The sequence below is a fragment of the Alligator sinensis genome, unplaced genomic scaffold (assembly GCF_000455745.1).
Source record: "Alligator sinensis unplaced genomic scaffold, ASM45574v1 scaffold20_2, whole genome shotgun sequence".
Taxonomy (NCBI): Eukaryota; Metazoa; Chordata; order Crocodylia; family Alligatoridae; genus Alligator; species Alligator sinensis.
This window is the reverse complement of record NW_005842012.1, coordinates 1863811-1890543: the sequence shown is the minus strand read 5'-3', so window position 1 is coordinate 1890543 and position 26733 is coordinate 1863811. Positions and strand designations below refer to the sequence as shown.

Genomic DNA, 26733 nt, shown 5'->3' with positions numbered 1-26733 from the left:
TCACATCTCTCCTGAAGTGCAGCGCCCAGAACAGGATGCAGTACTCCAACTGCGGCCTGACCAATGCTGCGTAGAGGGGGAGGATCACCTCCCTGGACCTGCTCATGATGCAAGTGATTATTAAAAATAATCTGTTCAGAAAGTATATCTAAACTATCATATCCAAATGAAACATCTGGGTTAACACTGTAGGATTAAGATTAAATTTCATACATAGCACTATGTGGCTCAATGTCTTGGGGATTGAGCTTTCTGTGAAATATCTTTGCCATAAGTCAAACACTTCTTTAAAAGCTTGGTGTCAAACAAATTGAGGACAGAACAGAACCCCAGGAGGGGAAATACAGCAACTGGTAATTTCCACCAGAGCTGCTGCAAAAGAGTATGCAGACTGTCACCCTTGTTTACCTTTTCCAGTGTCAATACACTGTGATGAAATGCAAGCCCTGAGATTTTTAAAAAAGAACGCTGTCATAGCGAGGGTACTATATCTTCATGAGAAATGCTTCACATAGTTTCCAATATCATCAACACTCCCCTGCTTCTATTTAAATCCCTGTAGATCTGTTTTTTGGAAGCTATTCACTTTAGGAAGCTCATTCACTAGGTGGTTAACATACAAAGCAGAGAAGCAGCACCACCAACATCAAAAGACAGCATGCCTCCAGAAGAAAAACCAAGAGCTACGACCGCTAAAAGGGCCATCAAAAAGCTCCGAACTGCCAGCCTTGTCATCAGCTTAGCACGAGGGTGGCAGCAGTGGGCAAATGATCACAACACAAAGCAAGCTCAGGAGCCCTCAGGGTGGGTGCCCAACGCAGAAGAAAAAACAACTGATCAACGAAAAGAACGACTGTCCCCAAGATGGCCAGTTTCTGCTAAGAAAGGCCAAGGGAAGGCTGAAGAAGAGTCCCAAACAAAGGAGTCAGTGACAAAAGGGGATGTTGAAAAAGATTCAAGTGAATCTGATGAGGCTCTGAGGAAGCTCAACATTAAAACTAAAGAAGTGACCAAAACAGTTGTAAGTAAACTCTATAAAAAAGGGAATGACATTAGCCTCCTCAGTAATAGATATGAGAAAGATAATGAGAGCTCTGAAACAGGCTGGCACAGGGAGGAATTGAGTGCTATCGACAAAACCCTCACTGGCAAAATGTCTCCTACAAGAAGGAGAAAGTGCTCAAATCTGGTGTCAGAACTGACCAAGGGCTGGAGACTGATGGAACAAGATGACAAAGTTCAAGAGTCAGAGCTGCAGAAGTGCCGAAATGACAACATAGATACAGAAGACAGTGGCTATTGGGGGGAAGCAGAGGATAAACTTGAACAAGAAGACAGTGACCAGGAAAAGGTGACCACTGTGAGAATTAAAAGACCCACAGCATCACTGTAAGTAAACACATGCTTCCTTGGGTGCTACCTTGGTGGTCAGTGGTAACAGAGACAGGTCTGAGTTTCCCTGAGGGAGAGGGGTGGCAAGAAGAAAATGTCTGTGGCTAAGAAAAGGCCAAAGGGAAACTATCAAGTTTTAAGGAAAGGAGAAATATACAACCCTCTCTTCCTTGTTTCTCTGTCCCCCACCTGAACTGGCTAGCACAAATTGCATGAATTGTTGCATGAATTGAAAGGACAAGTATTTCTAAAAGAGGCAGCAAATTCCATGTAGGAAATGCTAATTGTACTTAGTTTTGGTACGGGTTTGTTGCTTAAAGCAAAAACAAGGCTTGTAGTTTTCAAGAGGGAGCAGCAATTTGAGGTTTCAGTGTCAGACACTGCCAAGGATTTAGATTTTCATGAGTCAGTACTTGCCCCTTTGGCTAATTATATGCCCAGAGCCACCAGTTACTTCAGGAAATGTCACGTGCTAGACACTAGATTTAGGCACATGCTGCAGAATGAGTGTTTATAAATACTTCCTCAAATAAAACCCACAAAATTCAATAAAAATTCACTTTTAACCTTTCACTTCTTACATCTGGCCCTTTTTTGACCACCATTCAGCAGAGTATTTAAGCATATGCTTAAGAGCCAGATTACTATAGGGTACCAATGGACCTTTGTCCCATTGATTTCAAGGAACGTAGGCACATAACTATCTGGCCTTAACTGCTTCATTGAATAGCAGTGGACTACAACCCATTCTTGAAGTCAGGTACTTGCTTTGGTGTTTTGCTAAATTAGGGTCTGCATGCTCAGTACTGGTAAAATCAAAAGCCACTCTGGACAAACCAAGCATATTTTGAGCATTTATGAAAACAGGATTTTTTCTGTAAACATCTATTATAACTCAGAGACTGGGAACTGGCCTTACTGGGATATTTAGTCAAGACAGATACAATGTGTTTGGCATTCATCTACTGAATTCAATACCAAGTATGAATTGTCAATTGTGAAATCCCCGGCAAGCCATAAAACTACTATCATCAAATGTTACAAAATAACATTTCATCCTCAGAAACAACCTCAGGTGTAGGAAGATCTCTTGTAATCTGCAGGGAGGAAAACACCAGGAACAGAATCTCTAACTTAGTTTAAGAACTGCAGCAGATTAAACACTCTTTTTAAATATATGAATTAAAAAGTAAGTCCAAATGGGTGGACTTAGCACCAAACCGAACTTTAAGAAATATTCATGTCAGGATTCCAGTTTGCAGACTGCACAAAACAACTGCTTGTTAATTTTGGATTCGAGTTACCAAATTATTGAGATGTTTGAATCCAAACTTGATCAGTAGCAAAACTCCCACTCACTTCAGTATAAACAGGATTTCACCTACAAAGCAGCTCCAATAGAAGCAATAGGTTCTGGCTGAACTTCTAAAACATGCTGAATTCAAAAAACTCCATAGGAGGTCTCCCATTGAGACCTGTAAAAGTAGACTACAGAGAGTTAGACTGCAGCCTGCCCTTCCCATATATAGTCATTTTCCTATCAGAAAAAAAGATCAACAAAGCAAAAAGCACTGCAAAAAAGAAAGTATAACAAAAAAAAAAAATACTTGTTACAAAGCATGCATTGCAATGAGCACCTGGTTTTGCTAAAGAATACCACATGAAAGCATGCAAGCATGAGTAAGTTGTAAACTTTGAAATCAGGAAACTTGTAGAGCTGCATGGGCTCTGCTAAATAATAGATATAATAATAGAAATGACGTAGAAATAGAGCAACAGAAAATAAATAAATAAAAAAACCCAAGGGATAAGTTCTGGACTGCTCCAAATGCCTAGGGAACTTTGAATCAAGGTTAAAAAGTCTATGCCCTATTACATGGCCATGGACCTTGATGCCAGACTCCCACAGAAGTTGGTAGCATTTAGGTATTTAAGGCTTAGAGTCTCAAATGCATCTAACTCACATAAGAGCTTAAGTTAAATTCGTTTTTGATGGGCCTTAAGCTGAAATACATGCTTTTGGAAATGTAAGTCCCTTTCAACAGAAGTAGCAGAAGCAAACAATCATAAGTTTTAAGATGGATAAATTGCAAAATATGTTTATGATGGAATTGCCTACAATAGCAGGGATTGGACTCAGTGACCCAGAGGTCTCTTTCAGTCCCATGTTACTTACCATGTTAATCTTTAAGTGCTGGGCAAAAAAGTTAGTGCAAGGAAAGCCAGGGAGTGAACTTGTAGTAAGTGGCTGCGTGTCTGCTATAAATGCAAGGTAGTTAACCTCAATTTCACTAAGGAAGAAGCTACTAAACATTTACTACAGGGCAAAAGATTTCACATGGACAGTTACTGTGGAATAACTGATCCGCATGCCCTACTGTGTCTCATGGTAACTTGTGTCCTCAAACCCAGAGAATTCCAATACAAGACACTTCAGAGTCTCTGAATTAGGCTTTTGTAATGCTTGTTCCTCCACCATATTATTGATGATCCATTAGTGGATCCTTTATGGAGTTTGCCTTCTGCTTTAGGTTTCCCTGAGGGAGGAAAAGTTTCTGTAGTGGCGCCCTTTGCTGTTAGAAGTCGTCATCACCCAGCAGGGTCTCATTTTCCACAACCTCCTATCACAAGTTGTCATCTCTACCTAGGCCAAGGAAGTGCAGGTTGAGTGTAAAGCACTGTTAAATAAGAACCTCAGCGTTCTTCCACCCACTTTAAACTCACTTAGCAAAATGTAAAGGAGCAGCAAGATTTTGAGGCAGGAGAGATTCAGGCCAGTGGGTTCATATGGCATTCTCATCACCATTTCAAAAATTGGAACTAGAGCTGATGGAATAATGCCAGAACATTCATGGATACATCTGCAAATAGATTCTGCATCATTGCTATGGCTAGGGCCATGCATTTAGTTATCCAGAGGTATTTAGCACAACCAACAGCTACTCATTAAAAGGTCCATGTGTTTCACAACTTTTTGCACAAAGAAATAGCTGAAAATTTATAACAGAAGGGACTTATAAACTATTTTTCATTCTTCTATTTAAATTATTCAAACCAAGGAGCAGAACAATACCCTATTACACAGGTGACTAATCCCATAAATAGTAAATGGCTAATAGTCAATATTAAACAGTTCTCAGGTAACTTAGAGACTGAAAACTGATCATGCATTGTATTTGGAGAGTAGAAGCGAATTGTCCATTCTCAAAAATCAGGATGTGCATGTGGAGAATTCACAAACTTAGTGGAATAAAGGGTAAATTTGCAAGGGATATTATTTGCAAAGAATAATGTGGCCAGCTCTACTTGAAACCCAAACAAATTAAAATGAATGTATTAATAAAAATAAAATATAACTGTAGCAAAAAGTACCTACCTATCTTTCTGCTGTAGTCAGCTGAACATTTCAAATATTTTCTCATACATCTAACATTTATGCAGTTAGCTAGCAGAAGGGAAAATTAATCATATTGACTGAAGTGAAAATGACTCCAGTAGCACCTCTTATATTACTTATATCTCTCTGCCTTACTGAGATCTGCCTAGAAGAATAAGGCAGATTATTAGAATTGGATTTTTTAAATGCTTATTTTTAATAACAGACCCATCTTTATTTATTTATTTATTTGGTAAAAAAAAGAGAGAGTCTCCTATTTTCCCCCGAGTGTTAGGAGGAACACTCAGTGCCAGTAAGTTTTTCTCACATCAGCACCCTCATCCATGCCAGCAGTAACTCTAGCTGGAATCAAGCTGATCCCCCAGTAGACTGAATGCTAATTCTACAGTCTGGCATGATAATACTTAGTCTGCCCCTGCAAGCAAGACAGCTACAGCAATATACAAAACTGCAACAAATGAAAAAAAAAAAGTTTTAAAATTCTGTGTTAGGCACTCAGAGAAACCAGGGAAATGATCATGTGTAGACTATGCAAAAGAAAACAAGCCTCTTAAGGTCGCCTAGAGCTCACATTCTGGCTAATAGACCACATTATTATTACTTATAATGTATTAAGAGGCTCTAGTTTGAATCAGGAATCTGCTGTGGTAGATGTGAAGTGCACACAGGAAGACAGGTTCTCTGCCCTGAACAAAAATGAGAGAGAAAGAGTAAGTTTTAAAAAAAGGTACATCTAGAAGTCTGTATTTACTACAAAGCTCCTCAAAAAAGCAGACAATAGAAATAAAAAGAAGTGTGCAAAGCAGGTAGCGTTACACTAGAGAACGTGTTGCGGAAGACTTATGGTGAGAATTAGAATATCACAGCAGGAACAGAAGTTGAAAGGCAAACGTGAAATAGTGATGCTAATCCAGGCAGCCAGGGAAGAGACTAGAATGGAAAGGTGATCACAGCATTTAGTTTGGAAAAGGATCAAAGAACTAAGTGGGAACAGAGGAGGGAAGAGAAAATGCACAAGACACCAAGTAAATAAAGATTGGTGCCAGACTCCAGAGTTAAGCTATATAACCTTCTTCACTTCCCCTGAATGCTCAAATTTCTTCTACAGGATCCTGGTATGTGACAAAAGGGAGAGGACACAAACTTTATAATGACAAAGGGACAGTCACTCTCCTTGGTGTTTTCTGCTCTTCAGACTCCCTGGAGGCTGTCAGAGTAAATTACTGTTGGCACAGTCAGCATTAACTTGTCCTGATTTTTTTTTCCCTCCACCAAATACCTTCCCTGTTTGAGATCTGGGAATGTAGGCAGTCAGGATGCTCAATGGGATGAAGAAATGAAGCTGATTAAAGGTGGATAACCTCTAAAGATCTCTGGAGAGCTACAGGTCCCAGGAACCAAATTCCCTTTGTATTCTGTGGCAATAAAACATGAGGCTTTGATAGAAGTGGCAGCTGTTGTGCAATCGGCTCCCCGAAAGCACCCTACAGCTGTGCTGTGACAGAAGTGCACAGCTGCAGAGAGCTTTAAAAGTGGATGATTGTGCAACAAATTAATCCTCATGTAATGAGGGATCATATGAAGGCACTCCAAAGCAGAGTGCCTTCATTAACTTCTGTCTGTCCCTGTGCACAATTGGGGCAGCCCAGCCCTGCCCCATGCGCTGTCTTCAGGATGAAGGAGGGGAGTGCACTGTATGCTGGGGTTTGCCTGGCCTGAACTGGAGGTGGGTGGATTGGAGCCCCTCCCAGACCTCTCCCCAACCAGCTCAGGCTGAGCAAACTCCAGCCCCAGCCCGCAGCACAGCCCCCCTCCCTCCTTGCAGACAGCACCGGAGCTGGGAGGGGAGGGAGCGGCTAGGGGAGAGAGGCTGCAGGCAGACAGCTCCTTGGCTGGATCAGCTCCCAAGTGGAGCTTGACACCCCCCTCCCCTCCACCCCTGATCAAACACTGAACATCTGTTGGGCAAGGGGGTAGGGGTGCTCTAACTCATGGCGCTTTCTGTGAAGCGTCATGAGTTAGAGTGGGGGAGCTACATGTCTGTCAGCACACACTGCCTCATGAGCTCCCTCCAGGGAAGACGATGAAAAATAACTCAAGGTGAAAAGCTCACTGTGTTCGCTCCCTACGTGTCACTAGCTTCTATAGGGGAATATTTGTTCTGTTTGCTGATAGAACTGCAGTTATGCATATTGTTATGCTCTCCTGCTAGTGCCTTTCTGTTATGCATACATGCCTACATATACCCCCTCATACCCTTCCCTCATTTTCAACGATTCAGTGATCACTAAGCAAAGAAAGCAAAACAGTGCTTTAAAATGCTATGCATGTAATTCTTCTGCACTTTGCACCACAGCAGTGGTAGCTAATTCCACTATCATTCAGGGGCGGGAATGACATACACCGTTGGTGCCCTCCACTGACACAGAACCAAGAACTTTTCACCCATCTATTGGCTTAGCAGGGGACAGGAGCTTGATCAGAGAGAAGGGAGTATGGCTGTATTGCTTGTATTTTGGTGCCTTGTGGCTTGCAACTGAATACATTAGAGTACTGGGTGGCCAACCTTTTGGCAGGTGTGCCACAAGTTAACCCTGCATCCTCCCTGAATGCCACACTGCTCTCCTTCCCCTTCTCCTGCCTGATCTGCTGCTCTGCTTTCTGCTTCCTGTCCTTTCTGCCACTGAGCTGCCTGCCCCCTCCATGATCTGCTGCCCTGCCACACACACAGGCTGCCTGTGCCACTTCTGGCACTCATGCCACAGGTTGGTCACCCCTGCCTTAGAACACCCCTTAGGGTAGTAACAGCATCAGGGAATTCAAACTATTTTTGCTTGCAAGTCCTGATTGGTCCTTTGTGCAATATTACTGCATCTCAGGATAGGGCTCATTATCTATGAATGGCATTGTGGGTGTGGACATTATAAGCACGCACAAGGCTGAATGGAACAGGTGGGTGTCAAAACAATACTCAATGAGATTCCCCTTCCTGCTACAAAAGAGAGTCAGTTAAACTTGATAAGGGGAGCAAAGTCTTAAAGCTCATGTTTACTCCAGTGAAAGGAAGCTATTTTCCTCATTTCTGCTCATCACACTAATCTGATATTTGTGTGCATTGTTGTTTTAATCAAATCAAAATGGATGGAAAAAGAGCAGATTTTCAGATGCTGACCTCCAGGTTTTCAGTCCTGAATACTTGTCGGGGAAATGTTTGTATTTTCCATGATTTGAATCTTCAGTTTATATCACTTCAATTTCTAGGGCCCTGATATAAAAGAAGAATCAAAGAACTGACTTTTTTAAGGGAGGATGTAGATTTGAAGAAAATGAGTTACAAGCATTTGGCTAATGTTGGCTGGAAAATTTGATTCCAAAAGTACTGATACAAAGTAAAGGTGGTATTTTATAGAAGATCAAGCTGGCATTGCTTTTAAATACCACACTGAGACAGGTTTATTCAGTCCATAGCTGAAGAGGTAATGTTAGAATTAGTGAAAATATGCCACCTAGTGTTAGTACTTTGGGTTGGATAGAGGCTGCATCTAATAAAAAGAAAAAGATAAATAGAACAAATGCTTCTTTAAGAGTGATGAAATGCTGAATCCAAACACCATCTTTGTTTCTTTAAGTGCAAGCAGGTTCACAGAAGAACTTAGTAACAAAGCCCACAGGAAATACAGACCTGTTAACAATCTGAAGTGCAGATGGCAAGACTGGGCGGACCAGCATGTGATAATGCAAAAGCTGAATCCATTCAGTGAGGAATTCGACTATCAGATGGCCATGTCCACACGTCTTCACAAAGGAGATGAGGGCTATGGTTATCCAAAAGAAGGAACTAAAACAGCTGAAAGGGCCAGGAGAGCGGAAGCCCATATTCACCGGGAGATGAGAGACATGTGCTTTATTATTGCATCAATGGCTGAGCCAAAGCGTGATGGCAAGATTCAGGTCACCTTTGGGGAACTCTTTGAGAGATACGTCCGTATTTCAGATAAGGTTGTTGGCATTCTCATGAGAGCTAGAAAGCATGGGCTGGTGGACTTTGAGGGAGAAATGCTATGGCAAGGCAGAGATGATGATGTCATTATTACTTTACTGGCATAACGAGAAAATTCGCCATCATGGTACAACTTGAAATGTGTCAGTTTTTTCTGAGTGCCAGAGAAAATGTACTATGCAGTTGAAAAGATGCAGAAAAGATATAAAATAATGCTGCTTTACATTCACACAAAATTACTTCCTGTTACAGCAAGCTCCTGCTGTTCTCTTTGTACCAACAGGTTGTGCAGGATTACAAAGTTATTAGCTTAAAAACTGTGATACATGTGTTAAATTTACCAGAATAAATAGAAGAACAAAATTGACAGAGGTAGCTCCAGATCAATTCCAAATCTGATTTTCTTTCACATACAAGATCCCGTAGGTGAAATGCATTTAATTCTCATGTTGGATCAGAAGTTTACTGAGGACAGAACTTTGACCGGTATTGTGATCTATAAAACTGACCGTTCAGTCCCGTTTCCAGATTTTACAATTAAGAAAGTAAAAAACCCCCAGCTGTTTAAGTAAGTGCCTGCAAATGGAATTTGATTGAACCGGTCATTAGCATTTACTGTTACAGCAACCACATTTATTTCCTGTTCTAAATATAGCTAAATGCTACAGCAGATAATGATGTGGCCACTACTGAGAGAGGCTGAAGTTTTAATGGTGGGCCCTGTACCTGTGAAGCTTTCCCTTACATTTCATACACAAACAATGGTAAACTAGTTTTGTTTTGTCTCTTTACAAAAAGGGCTATATAATTAAATTGCTAAGTATTTATTAGACAGCTCTATATTTATATTTATGACTTGGAGAAATGGATGGAATGGAGGTTTACATCCCTTTCAGAAAAATATTGTACACAAGATTTAAACAGACAGTAAACACTAACACAAGATTTATTGCATTACATTAGACAGAAAATAATTTATATTCAATAAGTCTACAGAAATATAGGGGGATTAAATGTGCTTAATATCAGGAACAAAGTGTGGTTTTTGTATCATTATTCACAGAGAGCCAAGAAGGTGCTAGGAACCTTTTCTGGTAGAAATGGCTTCACTGGTCCAGGAAGACAGAAGCAATGCTCTTCTAACCATACCACCAGAATACATTATCAGTCTATCAGTAAACTGGCATTTCACATTATGCACTACAGTTATTTTCACATTAGATTATTCCAGTGAAATCAGTGGTAAAACTTCAGTACAATCAGTGTTCAAGGAGAGTTAAGATTGTAGAGCTGAGCCCTATATGTCTTAAAGAAATTTTTATTCTCAAAATTGTGTTTTTATATTGTGTAGTTTATAGACTATGTTCTACTTCGCTATAGTATTGGGATATAAATTTGTATATTAAGTTTACTGGATAATTTTGATTACATGTTGTCTGAAGTATACAAATTTCACTGTAGACATTAGATACCAGGATAAAGTGTCTGTTTAGGAAGAAAAAAGTTTGGGCAAATAATTTACATGCAGTTAAGAATGAGGAGAAATGAAATGTCTTTCTTTAATAATTTCTTTCAAACTGAAAGGTCAAACATCTTCTTACAGAAGAAAAGGGCATAGAAACATTTTGTCTCAATAGACTAAAACAAAAGCTGCTATATTATTGTTAAAGGTACTCTAGTTTAAACTTCCTAGGGGGCATATATATTATTTCGCATGCAAATGAAACAGACCTCAGATGTTGTTAGGCAAATAATTCATAAACCAAATAATATGCTCCTATAGTAAATCTTGTTGAAAATGATATTACATTGTAATCACAGCAGCCTATTGTAAATTTAGCAAAGATGCAAATTTGAATTAATTTACAAGCCTGTTCAATAGCCCATTGAGTCCGCTGGGACTACTTGTCAAAAAAAAAAAAGTGTTGGACTGGGCTCTAAAATACAATCTTTCATATTAGATATATATATTTGCAAGAATAGTTTATTGAATTATCTGGCTTCTCTGCGTGAAATGCTGTTATACCTATTGAATTATATATTTTGTTCATTGTTCTTTTAACAGGTTGCCAATGTAAAACACTAGAATCATAAATAAAGTACTTAACTTGAGTACCGAAGGGTGTTTGTTTCAGGTTTTTTCTCCTATTTGGAAGAGAAACATGTTTATTTATATACCACGTGGCAGGGGTCTAAAAGAGACAGCTCACAGGCTGGACCTGGCCCACAGACCTGTTTTACCCAGCCTGCTGCTGGGCTACTGGCAGGTCACCAGAAGCAGGGGGCAGGCTAGCAGGAGGCATCGTCTGCTGCAGAGTGCAGGGCCCTTGGGTAGATGTGGCCATCAGTGGCAGGAAGGCAAAGGCAGACGCCCTGAAACTGCTTGGCCTACCCCTACCCTTGCCACGAGCATCCCTGCTGCCTCTGCCCTGTGCTGGATTCAGCCTGGGAAGAAGTCCCACTTTAACTAAAGCTTGTTTGATAAGCTTTAGTTAGTGCCCCTGCCGCCATGTTTTCAGTGCAGGGACACTGATAGATGCATGTGACGCTTCAGGCACTTTAATTAGCATGGCTCTCAGAGCTACACTAATTAAAGCGTCCCCTCCCCACCTCCTGAAGCATGTCTATAAATGTCTAGTAAGATTTACGGATTTTGCTTGAGCCTCAAGCTGGTCATCTGCACAGGAATCAATTTTGCCTCAAGTGAAGAGAAGTACTGATAAGCATATAATGTTAACTTTGTTTTTCAGGAGCAGAATGCACACTTATCCATACCTAATTCCATCATAAGGCAAATAGGGCAGATTAACTTCAACTTAGTTGTATTGTTCTCTCAATATATGATTTAAAATATGTTAGGAATCTATCATTGCATGGAAAGTTGTATCTATTATTTCATGCATGTGCATTAGATAACATCAGTACTATATATATCAGCGGTTCCCAAACTGTGGGAGGTGATGCTAAATGGAGTTGCAGCATCAGCAGTTGGGGTCGTGACATTTCTATGCTCACAGCAGGAGACAGAGCTGTAATGGGGCTGGACCAGCTCCATGCAGGAGCCACCTCCGCAGCTCTGTGGGAGAGACCCAGCACAGGAGGGAGTGCCACACAGTTATGGCTGCCAAGGCGAGGTGCGGCAGCAGCGCAGGGTTGTGCCTCTACTGCTGCCGGGCAGGCAGGGGGTACCTCAGCTTGGCGACTTTGGCTGCACGGTACTGGAATACTCTCTCCATTGCCAGGTCCTGCCTGCTGGGCCATGGAGACCTCAAGGGAAGGCAGCAGGCCAGGAAGCCCCAAGCCCACAGCAGACATCCTGCATCCTCCCCCCACTTCCCATGGGCTCTGCTCCAGCTGTGCTGCCCACAGAGGAGGGGACAGGGGGAGGGGGTGGGAGCTGGACTCCACTCTGTGCTCTAACTGCAGCAGGGGCTTAGGTGCTGCTGGGATGGGGAAGGGGGCTGCGGGCACGGGGCTACAGGCTGGGAATGAGAGGCACCGGCAGGGCCAGCGGGTTGCGGGTTAGGAGTGAGGGGCCCCAGCAAGGCCAGGGGGCGGTGGGACGCTGCGGGTTGGCAGTGAGGGGCCATGATGAGGAACTGGGGTCATAAATGAGGGTTACACTGAGGAAAAATTGGGAAGCACTGGTCTACATCGTAACAGTTCTATATACATCATATCATATAAGAAGATAGCCATAAATATTTAGCAAATGTGTGCGTGTAAATATTCAGAATTCTATTTTAAATATGCAGGTGAAGTTTTTCCATCGACTTACTAAGGACTCTAAGAAACAGATGCACACTGAAAGTTCAGAATTATAGTGAACTATCTGCAGGTTGTTTCATGCCCCAAGAGGATCCTTTGGAATAATACTAAAGAATGTTCTCTAGAAACAGCAATTTTATTTACTTTCTAGCTGATTACCTGTTTCACTAGCCAGATTGATTTTCCAGTTTTTCTACATAATTTGGACAATGCTACAAGATGAGGATTTTATTCAGACTGTGGGATGTTTGTACTATTTTTTTCATTGCTAAGGTTATGGTTAAATGTGTGCATATGCATGTGTCTGTGTGCATATGCGTGTGCGCTCTCTAGGAGTCCGAAATTTGCTCCATCTTCACTCCCACCTCATCCATCTACTATTGTTACCAAAGGACTGGACAACAATAGGCAATCTGCTGCCCTTGCTTGTCACTAATACAACACGTTTCTAGTAGGAGCACCGATTTGTACTTACCTAAAAATATCTTGTCTTCAAGTAATAAGAACCACCAGTCCATAAAGCTTCCTTACAGCTGGATCCAGCACAGTCAGGCCTGTCAGTCACTGGCAGAAGAATACCAGCAAAGTTCCCTCCAGTTAGGAGATCCCTCCCACAGTCAGGACACTGGTAATTAAAATCTAAGGGCACCTACACACGTGCCTGACACCTGCTCCAACATGTTCTCATTAGAACATGTCAGAGCACACTCGATTAATCCAGCAGCCTCGGTGCCACATTAATTCAATGTTCCTCTGCTTCAAAATGGCAGCAGGGGCACTTTAACTTAAGCTTAAACGAGCTTTGGTAAAAGCACCCCGCTGCCATTTTGAAGTTTGGGATACGAATAGATAAGATTCTGCGAGCGCTTTAATTAGAGCAACTCCCAAGAGTGCCTCCCCATCCCAGAACACGTGTAAAGACACTTTAACTTTCCTAAACTGAAGTTCAAGTCACAACTTTGTCTACTACAGACCATGGTAAATTCTGCTTAATGATAAATCCAAGTTTTGGAGGTCAGACTCCATCTCCATTAGTCTCCAGGGTGGGCCATACCTATTGCTCAAAAGGAAAGAAATGTTCTGGTGAACATAGATACATTTTCCTATTCTTTCTACGCTAAGGTCCACTGATCCAATATAACAAGCCTTGTGCCTCCATCTTTGGAGCAGTAAGATGTGAACTAGTTTCCTGAAATAAAGGAAGTGACACTGTTTGACTGGACAAGCAATGTGCAGAATTTGAGCTTGCCCACTAATGGCCATGTAGCAGAATGGCACAGGCGATGCAGCAGGAAAAGCAGTGACAGAGGCAAGCAGCGGCAGGGGGCAGGCAGAGCGGGGCTGAAGCTGGAAATGAAGGAGAGTGGTGGTTGGTGAGGGAGGCAGTAGGGGGCAGAGGCAGCTCCGATTCCAACCCTAATCCCAAACCCTGGTCGGGGCCAGGGCTGCAACACCTACCTGCCCTCCCTGCCTTGCATTCAAAGCCAAGACAAAGGGCTTTCCCTCCCCTCTATGTTGAATGTGTTTAATAGGGAGTGGGGGAGGGGGAAGAAGAAAACTTCATGTTGGATTCAAGCAAATACAGTAGCTATAAAAAGGCAGGTGCCAGACCCTGGGGATGCCTCCTTTGCTGTGGCCAAGAGAATAAACTGAATATGGCAGGCGCTAGAAACCTGGGGCTGCCTCTTCCGTTGCTGTGGTTGTAACTGCTGATTTTCCTCTGAGCTGCTGCAAGCTGGAGTCCAACTTTTCATGGGGCTATAGGTTACTGATCCCTGTCCTAAGGATGCATTTAGCATATGCTTTTGTACAAAGCTTCCTTTTATTGAATATGCTGTGACTTGTTTGGAGCACTCACTTTACAGCCCTTCTAGAGAAAATCAAAGCCATTTTTAACATGGACTTTATGCCAGACATTAGAATAAGTTCTGTTTTCTTTTTTGGGGATCCATGAGAGCAATCACTTCTTTAGGCAATTTTATTCTTTATTCATTTTAAACCTGGCCCCAGATGAATGACTGATTTTGCAACAGCAGAGCTCCTTGATGACCAGGGATCCTGGTTTTCCTTGATTAAAAAAATTGCAAATTCTCTGCCAAAAAAAATAAACCACAAATTCTGTAATAAAACCCCAAAATCCATGGCTAAAATTAAAGACTCCCTCACCCCACAACCCCCACCCCTGGCCCTGCTGGTGCCTCTCACTCCCCCTCACAGCCTTGCTGGTGCCCCTCACCCCCCAACCACAGCCCCTGCTCCCCCAATCCTGCCGAAAGGTGCCCCCAGCTGCCAGGGCTATGGACCCAGGTCCACACACCTCTATCCCTGCTCCCCTCTGCTGCGGGCTCAGGCGGGGTGGCTCCCTGCCACCACGCACAATCTCGAGGGACAGAGGGGACCTGTGCCCCCCAGATCTGTATGTGGGCATGAGCTGGTGTGGCAGTGAGCAGCGGGGCCGCACGGGGATCTCTTCATCACTGCAAGGTCTCTGCTGCCTGGCGATGCACCCCCTGCACCTGCCACTGCTTTGAAGGGTGCATCCCCGTGTGCAGGGGATGCATTGCTAAGACAGCGCAGAACTTGCAGCAGCGAGCAGCTTCTCCTCACGGCTCAGCTGCTCCCTGCCGCACCGAGTCATGTCTGCTGGGCTGCGGAGGCCCTGAGAGCGGGAAGCAGGGCGGCAAACTCCTGCGTGGAGAAGCTGCTCACTGCTGCGAACTCTGCACTGCCCTGACAACGTGCTGCAGCGAGAGCAGCAGCACGGGGCTGATCCCCTCAAAGCAGCAGCAGGCACAGGAGACACACTGCCAGGGCAGCAGGGAGCTTGCAGCGGTGAGGAGATCCCTGCGTGTCCTTGCTATGCTGGGTTGTGCCCACTGGGCTGCGGAGGTCTCGGGGCAGGGAAGCGGGGCGGGAGCCCGAACCTACACCTGTCCTGCATACAGATCTGGGGGCTGCAGGTGCCTGGGAGTGCGCGCAGCAGAGGGGAGCCGGCCCTTCCCCTCTCCCTCCTGAACGAGCTGCCTGTGGCCCTGTCCTGCTCCCCACTGGGGCCCTGCAGCCATGAATTGTGGCCCTGGGCCCAAGCCCTGCCCAGCTCCCTCCTGACAGGGGCCTCAATCCCCCTCCACTTACTTGACGGAGCTGCTCTGCAGGCTGCCTGGGGTCGTGTGTCCCATTTCACTGTCTCTCTCCCACTCCCTCCCAGCAGGCTGGAACTCCCCCTGCCTGCAGGGAGCTCATTGCAAAATCCACAGGCTTCTCTGGTAAAACAAGAAATCTGCATTTGCCTCTGGTAAAAGGTAAAGTCCACGGTTTACTCTGTTTTTCTGCAGGAAAGAGAAAACCTGGATCCCTGTTGAAGACAGATGCAATACTAAGTTCATCGAGCCTGAGACACGTAGCTTTTTCAGTCAGAGGCACAAACAGCATCATTCCTGTTTTTTGTACTGTGTTGGGGAGCAGTGGAAGAGGAGTAGGGCAAGAACAGGACACAGATAACTAGGAACTGATTCTTCTTAGCATTGAGTCCCAAACACGAAAGCACATGTATCTGCATAAAATGCATCCTATTTCTACTCCCTTACCACACACCTTTTTACAGGGAGAAGCCAATTCTGGGCATTTGAAACAAACCATATGTGCAGTACTTTAAGACTGCCTATGAAAACATGAGAGGAAATAAAGCTCATCAGGTTGGTGCCACCTAGCAGTTTTCATAGTTCAAAATGACTTGCTGATAGAGCTGGGATAGGTCATCCATCATACAATCAAGGCTGGAGTAGGAGACAGACCTTTTTGGCCTCTGTCTTTCCTCAGTCTACCTCAACTCCTTGAAGTCTATAGGGCTTAGACAGCCTCAGAGTGGGAAGCAGAACTGACAGGAGAGTCTGCAAACATTAAATGCAGCCTGGGACAAGTTAGACATGAGATACATTATTGAGCAGAGCCATTGGTCAGAAAGTTGAAGTAAAAGTTTTCCTCAGAACAGTCTGCAGTAGTGGGCGAGCCAAGGTAAAAAAAGCTTGCCTAGGTCCCCTGAAGGCAAGATGTTCCTTGCTCTCCAACTGCAGCAGATCTGTGACCTCTGCATGGAGAACTGTACTTCTGTGCTGGCACCTTTGGCTGCTAGTATTTATCATGCAGGCCCTTCACCAGCACCTCTGGTTGCCTCTTTTACTCTCAACTGAATGCAGCTTTCTAATAGTTTATAACTTCTGGCTCGTTTGCACACATCTACTTATTATATAAGATAAGATAAAAGCCAGTAATATATGCATGGGGGTAGCAGGAAGGGCAATTACCTCAGGCTGCCATTGGACAGCCAGCAAAGCAGACCCACAGTAGAGCACAGCCCCCTCTTCCTCCTCCCACCATGGGTCTCATGTCCAGAGGGAACTGCCTTAAACATTTAGCTTAATCTACACTCCTGACAAAACCCACAACTGACTGCAAATAACTATAACTTTTGCATCCAAATCCCCTGGCCACGTATCTATTTAAGTGCTGCATAAAGTTTTATTCTTTTTAATACTCCCTTATAGTTTTAGAATTCAGTCAAACGACCTAAGAATTCAAATGTCCGTACTGAAATTTTAGCAATTTAATGATGTGGTATGATTTCCTGGGGGAGGGGGAAGGAAACCAGGCATTTGGTTCTAGTTCAAAAAAGGCGATACACTGCATTGTACATTAATGTATGCACCAACATTAATAAATGGTGAGAAAAAAAATCCTACCTATTCAGGAAAAAAAATACCGTAGAAATAATAACTGAACATTTTGTATCACTGAATAAATTCAAACTCAAGTTTAATTTTACATGTATTTAGATTTATTTGCTATATATCACTATGACCTTATAGTACTTAAAATCCATTACAGGATTTTTTTTTTTTTTTTTAATAGTTAGTCTTAACTCCACAAAGACAATAATACTGCTGTGGAAGACCAAAGGGGAGAAAAGCCATTTTAATTTATTTACAATTCCTTATTTTTGTAAACATTTAATCTACATACTTTACTGTATTCTAACAAGGTAAAGAGCTATACATAGAGACAGGAAATGATGCCCTGTATTTCTATTCATATTGAGCATTAGCATATTATAGATAGAACATCTGCCCTTTTTCATTACCATAGCAGTAAGCTTTCTTTGAATAAGTTTTTAAAACTTTCCAAAGAAGTAAATAAATTTAAGTACTATACAACTACATCTACTTAAGCCAACCCGTTTGGCTTTTATTCCATTTCTAGAATAATTTAAAGTGCTATAAGCAACCCGTCAATCAACACTTCTCTATAATAACAAAACTACTTTTAAACATTAATTTACAAGATAATATACAATGTTCATCTGGAATAGCTGAAATTTCAGCACAAAGTCAGTCACTGTCACACTTAACAGCATTTTTTTTTTTTTTTGCATAACATAGATTAGAAGCTTTGAAACAAAGTTTTGTTGAGCTGTTATTGCCACAGTGGCTTATCAGTTTTCCTACAAAAGTGGACAAGAGCTACTGGTACTGTATTCTAGCCTGTCATTTTTTTGAGGTCACATGACAGTAAGTTTGCATATTCCACAAATCTAATGAATTACAATATTGTCTACCTAGAGTACATTACCCCATTTTTAAATCAGAGCTGGTGCTAACTGTAGTTTACAACATAGACCCACTCAAAAACAATCACAATTATTTTTTCTTTTGGACAGGTATAAGCTATATTTTTGGAGTTGATGTGCTACAAGGCTACAACAGTTTAACAGTAAATATCTGACACTTTATTTTGAAAAAAAATACATCTGTTTCGTAGTCTTGGTACTTTAATGCCCTACTATAGCTACACATTGTTCACTGCATTTTTCTTGCTTTCTCAATTAAATCCAATGGAACTATTATATTCCCCTGCTATTTTATGCATCCTTGCCGCATAGCTCAATACTGTCAAGATTTGTCCCAAACCTATAGATCATTGACAGCTTGTGCAAAACATTCTTTAATACAATCAGCATGCAGCTAGCATATTTGCTATATGATATAAATTGACATGTAATTGCTAAATACAAACAATAAGACAAGTGGCACTACTAAATTTAGATCATAAGGGTAAAGGTGTACTCTAATAAGGAATGCTAAACTTCTTGTCTAATAGTGGCACCATATGAATTTAATCCGTCACTGACCCAAAAACCAACACTGCTAATACCAAATCCTTTCATTGCACTTTCCTCCTATGTAGACCCATAAAGGACAACTCCATTTAGAGACCCAATTTTCAAAGAAAACTAAATCATAATTGATATTCAATGAAACACCTGAAAGGGTTTGGAGAAAGATGCAAAGGTAAAACAAAGACATCAAAGGGGAAGACTCCACAACAGACTTTTATATGCTGCAAGATTCAAAGCAACTGACATTTGGTTTTAGTTTATATGATATACATTTTAGAAGCATCTAAACTTACAGTAAAAATGACAACTTAATAGGATTAAGAGGATGACAAAAAAATAAGTTACGCTATTTCAAAATTATAGTAAATAAAAAGCTGCATTATATTGCTTGTAGGGCTTTTTGAGCTGCACTGATTCATGCCTGGTTTGGGACAATATCCTGTAGAGAATTATACACTTATTCAAACCCCCAGATTTCAATGTCTTGGATAATGAAGTCTTCTCTTTTTGAAAGCATGCGGTTGCTAAAGGTTTTACAAGAATGACTCCTTCCATGGTAGAGATCCCCATCAAGCCACAGGGCAAATTCTCCCCTGAAATACAGAACAAAATAGCAAAAGTTATGAAGACAAAGAATATTAACCTCAACAATGCTGTTTTAGTATTTAATATTCCTAGGTTCTTCTTAACACCAGTTTCCCTCCAGGGTAGCTATAGCTGTGTAGTAAATGTACTAAATTTTGAAATGTACTGTAATAATGGGATAATAAGTAGGTGATGAGATGTTTTTCATGTCACATACAAGCAGGAGATTCTTTCAGGAAACCAAGTTTTAAATAGCGACAGACAAAAGAAAATAATATGATTGGCAGGATGGAGTGTGGTAAACCACAGATACGCTCATTAGAAAAAAAAGTGGGTGGACAATAGGAAGGAGATTTGTTAGACAAACTTGGTTCCAGGAGGTTGAGAAGGAAACCCACAAGACAGGAAAGCAGAGAGACAGTTTGTGTGCACCAGCAATAAGATGTGTGGCAGTTTCCAGCTAGATCTGATAAGTTTCTACAGCTCAGAAGAAGAAACTGTAATGAGAAATTAGAGGGATAAAATGGAGGAAGGGAGAGATTCTTTGCTAGCATGAGTTAATTTGGTGGCACCAGTTAGCACGGGACCGCTAGGATCTCTCCCCCTTACTAAACCAGTTATAAGTGTTCTGATCGAATGCATGTAGCTAACTGTATGGATACATTCATTAATAAGTACTGTAATACAATTATATAAAAAGACTTAGTTTGTATTATTTTACAACATTTTTAAACAGTCATTTACAGTAACTGCATACTTGCTATTAGCCTCCTAATAAAGGAGTTTTAGCTGAATTACTGACATGGTCAATCAAATTCTAATAAGCAGAAGTACAATCTCAACATTAGGCTCTTTTGACACTAGAATTTGATTTTTGGAGAGTGAGGGAGGACCACCTGACTTAAAGATCATACCAGCTTTTAGAACCTCTTCAATTTTGCAGAATCTACATTTAGCTTTAAAGATTATGTTACTTAATTAAAAAAAAATTCTTCTTGGAAAAAATCATAACTCATCTGAAGCAAGAACATCTGCATTAGAAGTGCAGAGAGAATAGAATAGAAGTTCTTTTCTGGGGAAGGATTTAAAAATTATGAAAAAACTACTGAAGTTTGCAAGTTACTATGTTTTAGACTAGTCTGAAAATTCTGAAACTGATTTTTGTGATCAGGTAATTCTTAAAGTGTACTTGTCAGAGTGCCAGCTGTTGGCAGTCTAAAACCTCTGGTTTAATTCTATATTGAAAAGACAATATAAATTTGTGTGAACATGCTTATATGCATCTGTACTTCAATAAACATTTTTAGATATGTGGGGAGCTGGAGGAAAAGCAAGGGCAACCCTGGACCCCTGCTAAACCAGATGGGGCAACTGACAACCAATGCCCAGGAAAAAGCGAACTCGCTAAATGGGACTTTGCATCAATTTTTCACCAGTCCCATGCGATGGCCCTGCCCACTATCGGTCAGGGAAGCCCAGGTGAGGGAGATTCCTTGCCCTCCATCGAAGCTGACCTCGTGAAGGAACACCGTGACAGGCTGGATACCTTCAAGTCAGCCGGCTCTGATGGGTTACACCCAAGGGTACTCAGGGAGCTGGCGAGCATCATAGCTCAGTCACTGGCATGGATCTTTGAGAGCTCTTGGCACTCTAGTGAAGTGCCCGATGATTGGAAGAGTGCCAATGTGGTGCCCATCTTCAAGAAAGGGAGGAAAGTAGATCTGGCTAACTACAGACCCATCAGCCTGACCTCTATCCTGGGGAAGGAATTGGAAAAGATTATCAAAGAAGCCATCCTTAACAAACTAGCTGAAGGCAATATCCTGAGGGATACCCAGCATGGGTTTGTTGTAGGTAGGTCTTGCTTGACCAATCTCATTTCCTTTTATGACCAGGTGACTTATCACCTGGACAAGGGGGAAAGAGATCAACGTTGTATATCTTGACTTTAAAAAAGCCTTCAGTCTGGTATCCCACGATCACCTCTTGGCTAAACTGGTTAACTGCGGCCTTGACCTCACCACAATCCACTGGCTGGGGAATTGGCTCCGCAGTAGGACCCAGAGGGTGGTGGTCGACAGGAGTCAATCGTCTTGGTGCACGGTCACCAGTGGGGTCCCTCAAGGCTCTGTCCTAGGGCCTATACTATTTAACATCTTCATCAATGATGTGGACATTGGTGTCAGAAGCGGACTGGCCAAGTTTGCTGACAACACCAAATTCTGGGGTAAAGCATCCACACCTGAGGACAGGAAGGTGATCCAGGCAGATCTTGACAGGCTCATGAAATGGGCGGACGAGAACCTGATGGTGTTCAACACCGAAAAATGCAAGGTTCTCCACCTTGGGAGGAAAAACCTGCAGCAGGCTTATAGACTCAGCAGTGCTACTCTGGTTAGCACTACAGATGAAAGGGACTTGGGGGTCATGGTTGACCACAAGATGAACATGAGCCTTCAATGTGATGCTGCAGCTAGTAAAGTGACCAAAACGCTGGCTTGCATCCATATATGCTTCTCAAGCAAGTTCTGGGACGTCATTCTCCCGTTGTACTTGGCCTTGGTGAGGCCGCAGCAGGAGTACTACGTCCAGTTTTGGGCTCCACAATACAAAAAAGATGTGGAGAAGCTTGAGAGAGTCCAGAGGAGAGCCACGCGCATGATCAGAGGTCAGGAAAACAGACCTTATGAAGAGAGGCTGAGAGCCATGGGGCTCTTCAGCCTGGAAAAGTGCAGGCTCAGGGGTGATCTGGTGGTCACCTATAAGTTTATCAGGGGTGCTCATCAGGATCTGGGGGAACGTCTGTTCACCAGAGCGCCCCGAGGGATGACAAGATCAAACGATCACAAACTATGCCACGACTGTTTCAGGCTGGACATAAGGAAGAACTTCTTTACTGTACAAGCCCCCAAGGTCAAGCATCCACTTTGAACACCTTCAAGACACATTTGGATGCTTATCTTGCTGGGATCCTATGATCCCTGCTGACTTCCTGCCCCTGGGGCAGGGGGCTGTACTCGAACCTCCAGGGTCCCTTCCAGCCCAAATGTCTATGAAATCTATACATTCATAGTTCTATATTCTACCAAAACTGGGGGTAATGGTATCATTTGGTATCAAAGTTGTGGAGCTAAACAGATTAAACATTTAAGAGCTCACACGCTAAGACAAATGAAAAAGGCTTTTAGTATGTAACACAGATGTGTGACATATTTAGAACATCCAACTCCATATCTATCCGTTTGAAAATTTCACGTTATACTTAACTGAGTCTTTTTTTTTTGGTGCTGCTCCTCATGTTTCAATGCCCTTAATATATTTAGAATACATTTTAATATCTTCTGTTATTCTACACATACAAGAAAACTTTCCCAGTAAGCAGGAGGTATAAAAGTATTCTTGGCCCTCACAAGTTAAAACTAGTAAAAAATTGCTGAAGTAGTCAAAAGCAAGTCCTACAAATTAATTAAAACAGGAGCAGAGCTTATGACCAATATTAGACAGGTTTTTTTTATTTGCTAATTGCTAAACACATGTACTTGTAAATTCGCACTAAAAATTCTTGGGCTTTGAGACTTCTGACAGCAGTCAGTACCAGTTTATTACATACAAAGACTACTATAATTGTCAAACAAAGACCACTTTATTCTAGTCTTCAAAAAGGCAAATTCTAGAAAATTATGACTTACCCTCCTCCGCCAAATGCTAGGGAGTCCATATCACCTTTAATAAAAAACATGTTGTCTCCTGTCCATTTGAAGACCTAATAAAAAAGTAGATTGGCAAGGTAAATGTCTGAAAATTAATTTTTCTAATTTTCAACAAAAAACTAGTATCACTGATGAATTCCATAGCTTGGTATAGTTTCACTAATTGAAAACCTACCAGTTTATTCAAGAATTCTGAACTTTCCTGATCGCACGTTTGAAAGAGCCACCCGGATACCATGTGAAGAACCGCTGCAGTACAGAAGAAAACCCCCCACAAATCACACACTGCTGGTTATGACATATCACCCCTCCCTTGAACCTGTACGGAACATCCTCAAACAACTGCAACCCATTCTAGAAACAGACCCTATTCTTAGAAAGATCTTCCCAGAGCCACCCATCCAAGCCTTCAAACAAGCACCGAACTTGGCTAACCTCATCACCAGAAGCAAACTTCCTCAAGCTCAGAACACACCAAAAGGATCCAGACCGTGCCATGACAAGAAATGCAAAACCTGCCAACACATCTCCACCACCCCCACTATTCCTACACCCCACAACAGAGCCATCAGCATCCCTGGATCTTACAGCTGCACCTCCAGAAGTGTAATATACCTCATCCAATGCACCAAATGCCCTGATGGAAAATATGTAGGAGAGACCAGACAACAACTGCGCACCAGAATGAATGCACACTGGAAATCTATCAAAGACAGAAATACCCAATTACCGGTGGGGGCACATTTCTCACAAGAAAACCACTCTCTCTCCAATCTCTCAATCCTGATCCTCAAAGGAAACTTACAAAACACTTCCCAGAGACGAGCCTATGAACACCACTTCATCAACCTCCTGAATACTAAAAATCATGGACTAAATATAGACATTGGATTTATGACACATTATAACCTGCCTGACATCTGACTCCCCAGGTACCTCTCCACTTTCATCCCCCTTCTCTCTCTCTTCCCCCCTGTCCCCAGCTTGTCTCTCACCCATTGACTCCTCAATCTACATTTTCACTGACTACCTGTCTTGTATGCATACCAGCCCAGCTACTAGCTTCTTTACTTTTCATTCCATCCAGGAAGAGCACACACCAACTGCTGAAACTTCCTTAGCCTGATGAAGGGTTTTTGAACCCGAAAGCTTGCTTAATAATTATTTTCCAACTATTTGGGTTGGTCTAATAAAAGATATCAGATTCACCCAAGGAACCTTGTCGGCCAAACTTTCTTGATGTTCTCAGATATAAGAATGTTTCAAGAAAAAAAATTATTAGCATTGAACCTACTAGCTAAGTGTAGTTTTCTTTTTGAAAAATCAAAACTGAGATACAAATAAATGTGTCAAAGAAACCTCTCCCATACTAATGATATGGTTCTTTGAAAAGTTTATAAATTGTTGTTGTGAATGCCAAGTGTTTTATTTTACTTAACAGAACCCAGACATACGTTTAGTGTCATCAGTGGGAAAATCCACAGATCTAAACTATGTGGATCAGAGAGTCAAACATGAAAGATTCACATTTGGCATACTGTTTTACAATAGTTTAGACCTTCAAACTCTTCAATTCCATGTGCACATTTTACTGCATTGCTCTTGTCTCACTTCCAACCTAACTGGTATTTCCTAACCAAACTTTAAAATATAATTGTATCACCCCAATTTCTAATAGCTTCCGCTAGCTTTACATTCTACAAGAAAAAAAAAAAAAAATCACACATAAAAAGCTACTTTAAAAAGAACAGGAGAGCTACAAATATCAAGCAAGCAACAAGCAGAAGGCTTAAACATTTGTTGCTGCAACTGCAGTTACTGGCTGCTGTGCTTTGCAGTATTATATAATGCTAAATACTCTAAAAAGTCAGATCCTAAGCATCTTAAACTAGGTGTCCAAGAACTGGTGGATACTTTTGAACCTCTTTGCCTCGATTCCCCCATCTGTAAAATGAAGATAATGACTCCTCACCTTAGAGTGTGTTGTGAAATAAATCAACTGATGCTTGTGCGGCACTCTAGTGATGCATACTATAGAAAAGTCCCTCCAAAATTCAGAAATGCTTAAGAATACAGCTTGAATAGGATGCTATAAATATATAAGGCATGGGACAGACTGCAAGAGAAGACATTTGCTCATTAAGTGAGCACCATCTATTGTGTCCTCAGTGAAGTGGGAGTCCTATGGGAAAGCCAATATGTGAAAAATTGAAAAAAAAAATCTGTACATTCCCTTTGTATGCATACAAAGGGAGTTATTAATGTTACATGTGTAATGCTAATTCTTACATAGCCTATCTTTTATTTTTTGAAAATAGTTGTGTGCATAATTTCATGCGTCTCTCTCTCTCTCTCTACATAAAGACATAAAACCCAGAAAAATTCTCTTACATACCTTCATATTGAAGGAGGGGCAGGAGGGCAGCTTAGAAATTAACAGGCACCCTGCACTGCCTTCAAACTCACATGGCTGACTACCTCTCTCTTCTTCTCTCATTTGTCCTGTCTAAAAAGAGTTGCAGTCACACGTATAGTCTCCTTCCAACTCCTCTCTCTCTCCTGTCCCACTCCATCTCATCTTTGGTCTTACCCTTCTCCGTGGTAGTACCATTCTGGTAACTTCTTTTCATATGTATTCTTCTTGACTCCTTTGAACATGCCCATACCATGCCAGTCTTCTCTCTTGTACTTTCTTAGATGCCTCCACTGCTTCCACTGATCCTCTGATGCAAGTATTCCTCACTTTATCCATCTTTGTCACTCCATATGTTCATTGAAGCCTTCTCATCTGTTATTTTCAGTCTCCTTTCTGGAATTTTCCTCAGGGGCCATATCTCTGCTCTGTACAATATTGCTGGATGCATGTCTTGTAGACTTTCCCCTTCAGCTTCATTGATACTCTCCTGTCACACAATATTCCTGCCACCAATTTCCAGTTCGTCCACCCTGCTGTTATTTGATGATTCAACTCTTTGAGTAACTGCATTCCACTGAACAGTTGACCCCGGATAATTGAACTTGTCAACTTTTCAAACACGTTTCTCATTGATTATCACATTTCCAACATCAGGTACTTCAGAGAAAAATCACAGTGCATATATTCCATGTTGGATCAGCAAACCTTCAGTCCTCTTCCCTCTAGCACTCCTCTCCATTAGTTCAAACCAGCTTGCACTTCCTCTAGACTCTCAGTGCTAACCACCTCTCTCCACAGCTTCATATGGATACCACTCTATGGGTTGGAGCAAGATTGTACCCTTATGCTCCTCACAGATGTTAATTTAATGGTGCAACAGGACCTGAGGAATTTTATTCTGGATCCAAACTATCATGCTTCCCGTTATGACGGACAGTCAAGATATGGCATAATAGGGCCTGGGACTCAGGATACAATTCCAGATGGCAGCTTCCCAGTCCCCAAGATGAGTACATTCTGGCATGGAAATGGTGTGTGTGTGTGTGGTCAAAGACCAGAGAGCTCTCCAATACGCAGCTGAACACATCCTGGAGCAGAAGCTTTCACAACAGGGCTCACACAGCTCGATATCACAGAGTTTCTTTGTCACCAGTTACCCACAGCCCAGATCCAGCACTGGGCTTTGCATGTCCCCAAGCTGGGGGAGCCCATGGACATTCATAGATTCATAGATGTTAGGGTCGGAAGGGACCTCAATAGATCATCGAGTCCGACCCCCTGCATAGGCAGGAA

General features: G+C 42.1%; 2 protein-coding genes across 10 annotated transcripts in view; one reads left to right on the top strand and one right to left on the bottom strand.

Annotated features, from left to right (window-relative positions):
• The first annotated feature begins 364 nt into the window (after positions 1-364).
• ABRA (actin binding Rho activating protein) lies at positions 365-10906 on the top strand. The gene is made up of 2 exons (XM_006021941.2): positions 365-1389; positions 8419-10906. The coding sequence occupies exons 1-2, from the start codon at positions 659-661 to the stop codon at positions 8894-8896; spliced, it is 1209 nt and encodes a 402-aa protein (XP_006022003.1). The 5' UTR covers positions 365-658; the 3' UTR covers positions 8897-10906.
• Positions 10907-17368: 6462 nt separating this feature from the next.
• Positions 17369-26733, bottom strand: part of OXR1 (oxidation resistance 1) — a 461315-nt gene continuing 451950 nt past the window's right edge. For 6 of the 9 annotated variants that reach the window (XM_014519136.2, XM_006021932.3, XM_025202026.1 and 3 more), the window contains 2 exons: positions 23004-23077; positions 19187-19322 (listed from right to left, as the gene is read on the bottom strand). In XM_014519136.2, the coding sequence (XP_014374622.1) occupies positions 19187-19322; positions 23004-23077 (210 nt within the window). Of the gene's footprint in view, positions 19323-23003; positions 23078-26733 lie in introns of all 9 variants that reach the window. The other 3 variants (XM_014519135.1, XM_025202029.1, XM_025202028.1) reach the window with 1 other exon arrangement.

Bases quoted from the DNA above. Each gene is read 5' to 3' on its own strand.
- ABRA (XM_006021941.2), top strand. From the start codon at position 659: ATGCCTCCAGAAGAAAAACCAAGAGCTACGACCGCTAAAAGGGCCATC. The intron at 1,390-8,418 runs GTAAGTAAACAC...TGTTTCTTTAAG, and splicing joins AAAAGACCCACAGCATCACT to TGCAAGCAGGTTCACAGAAG.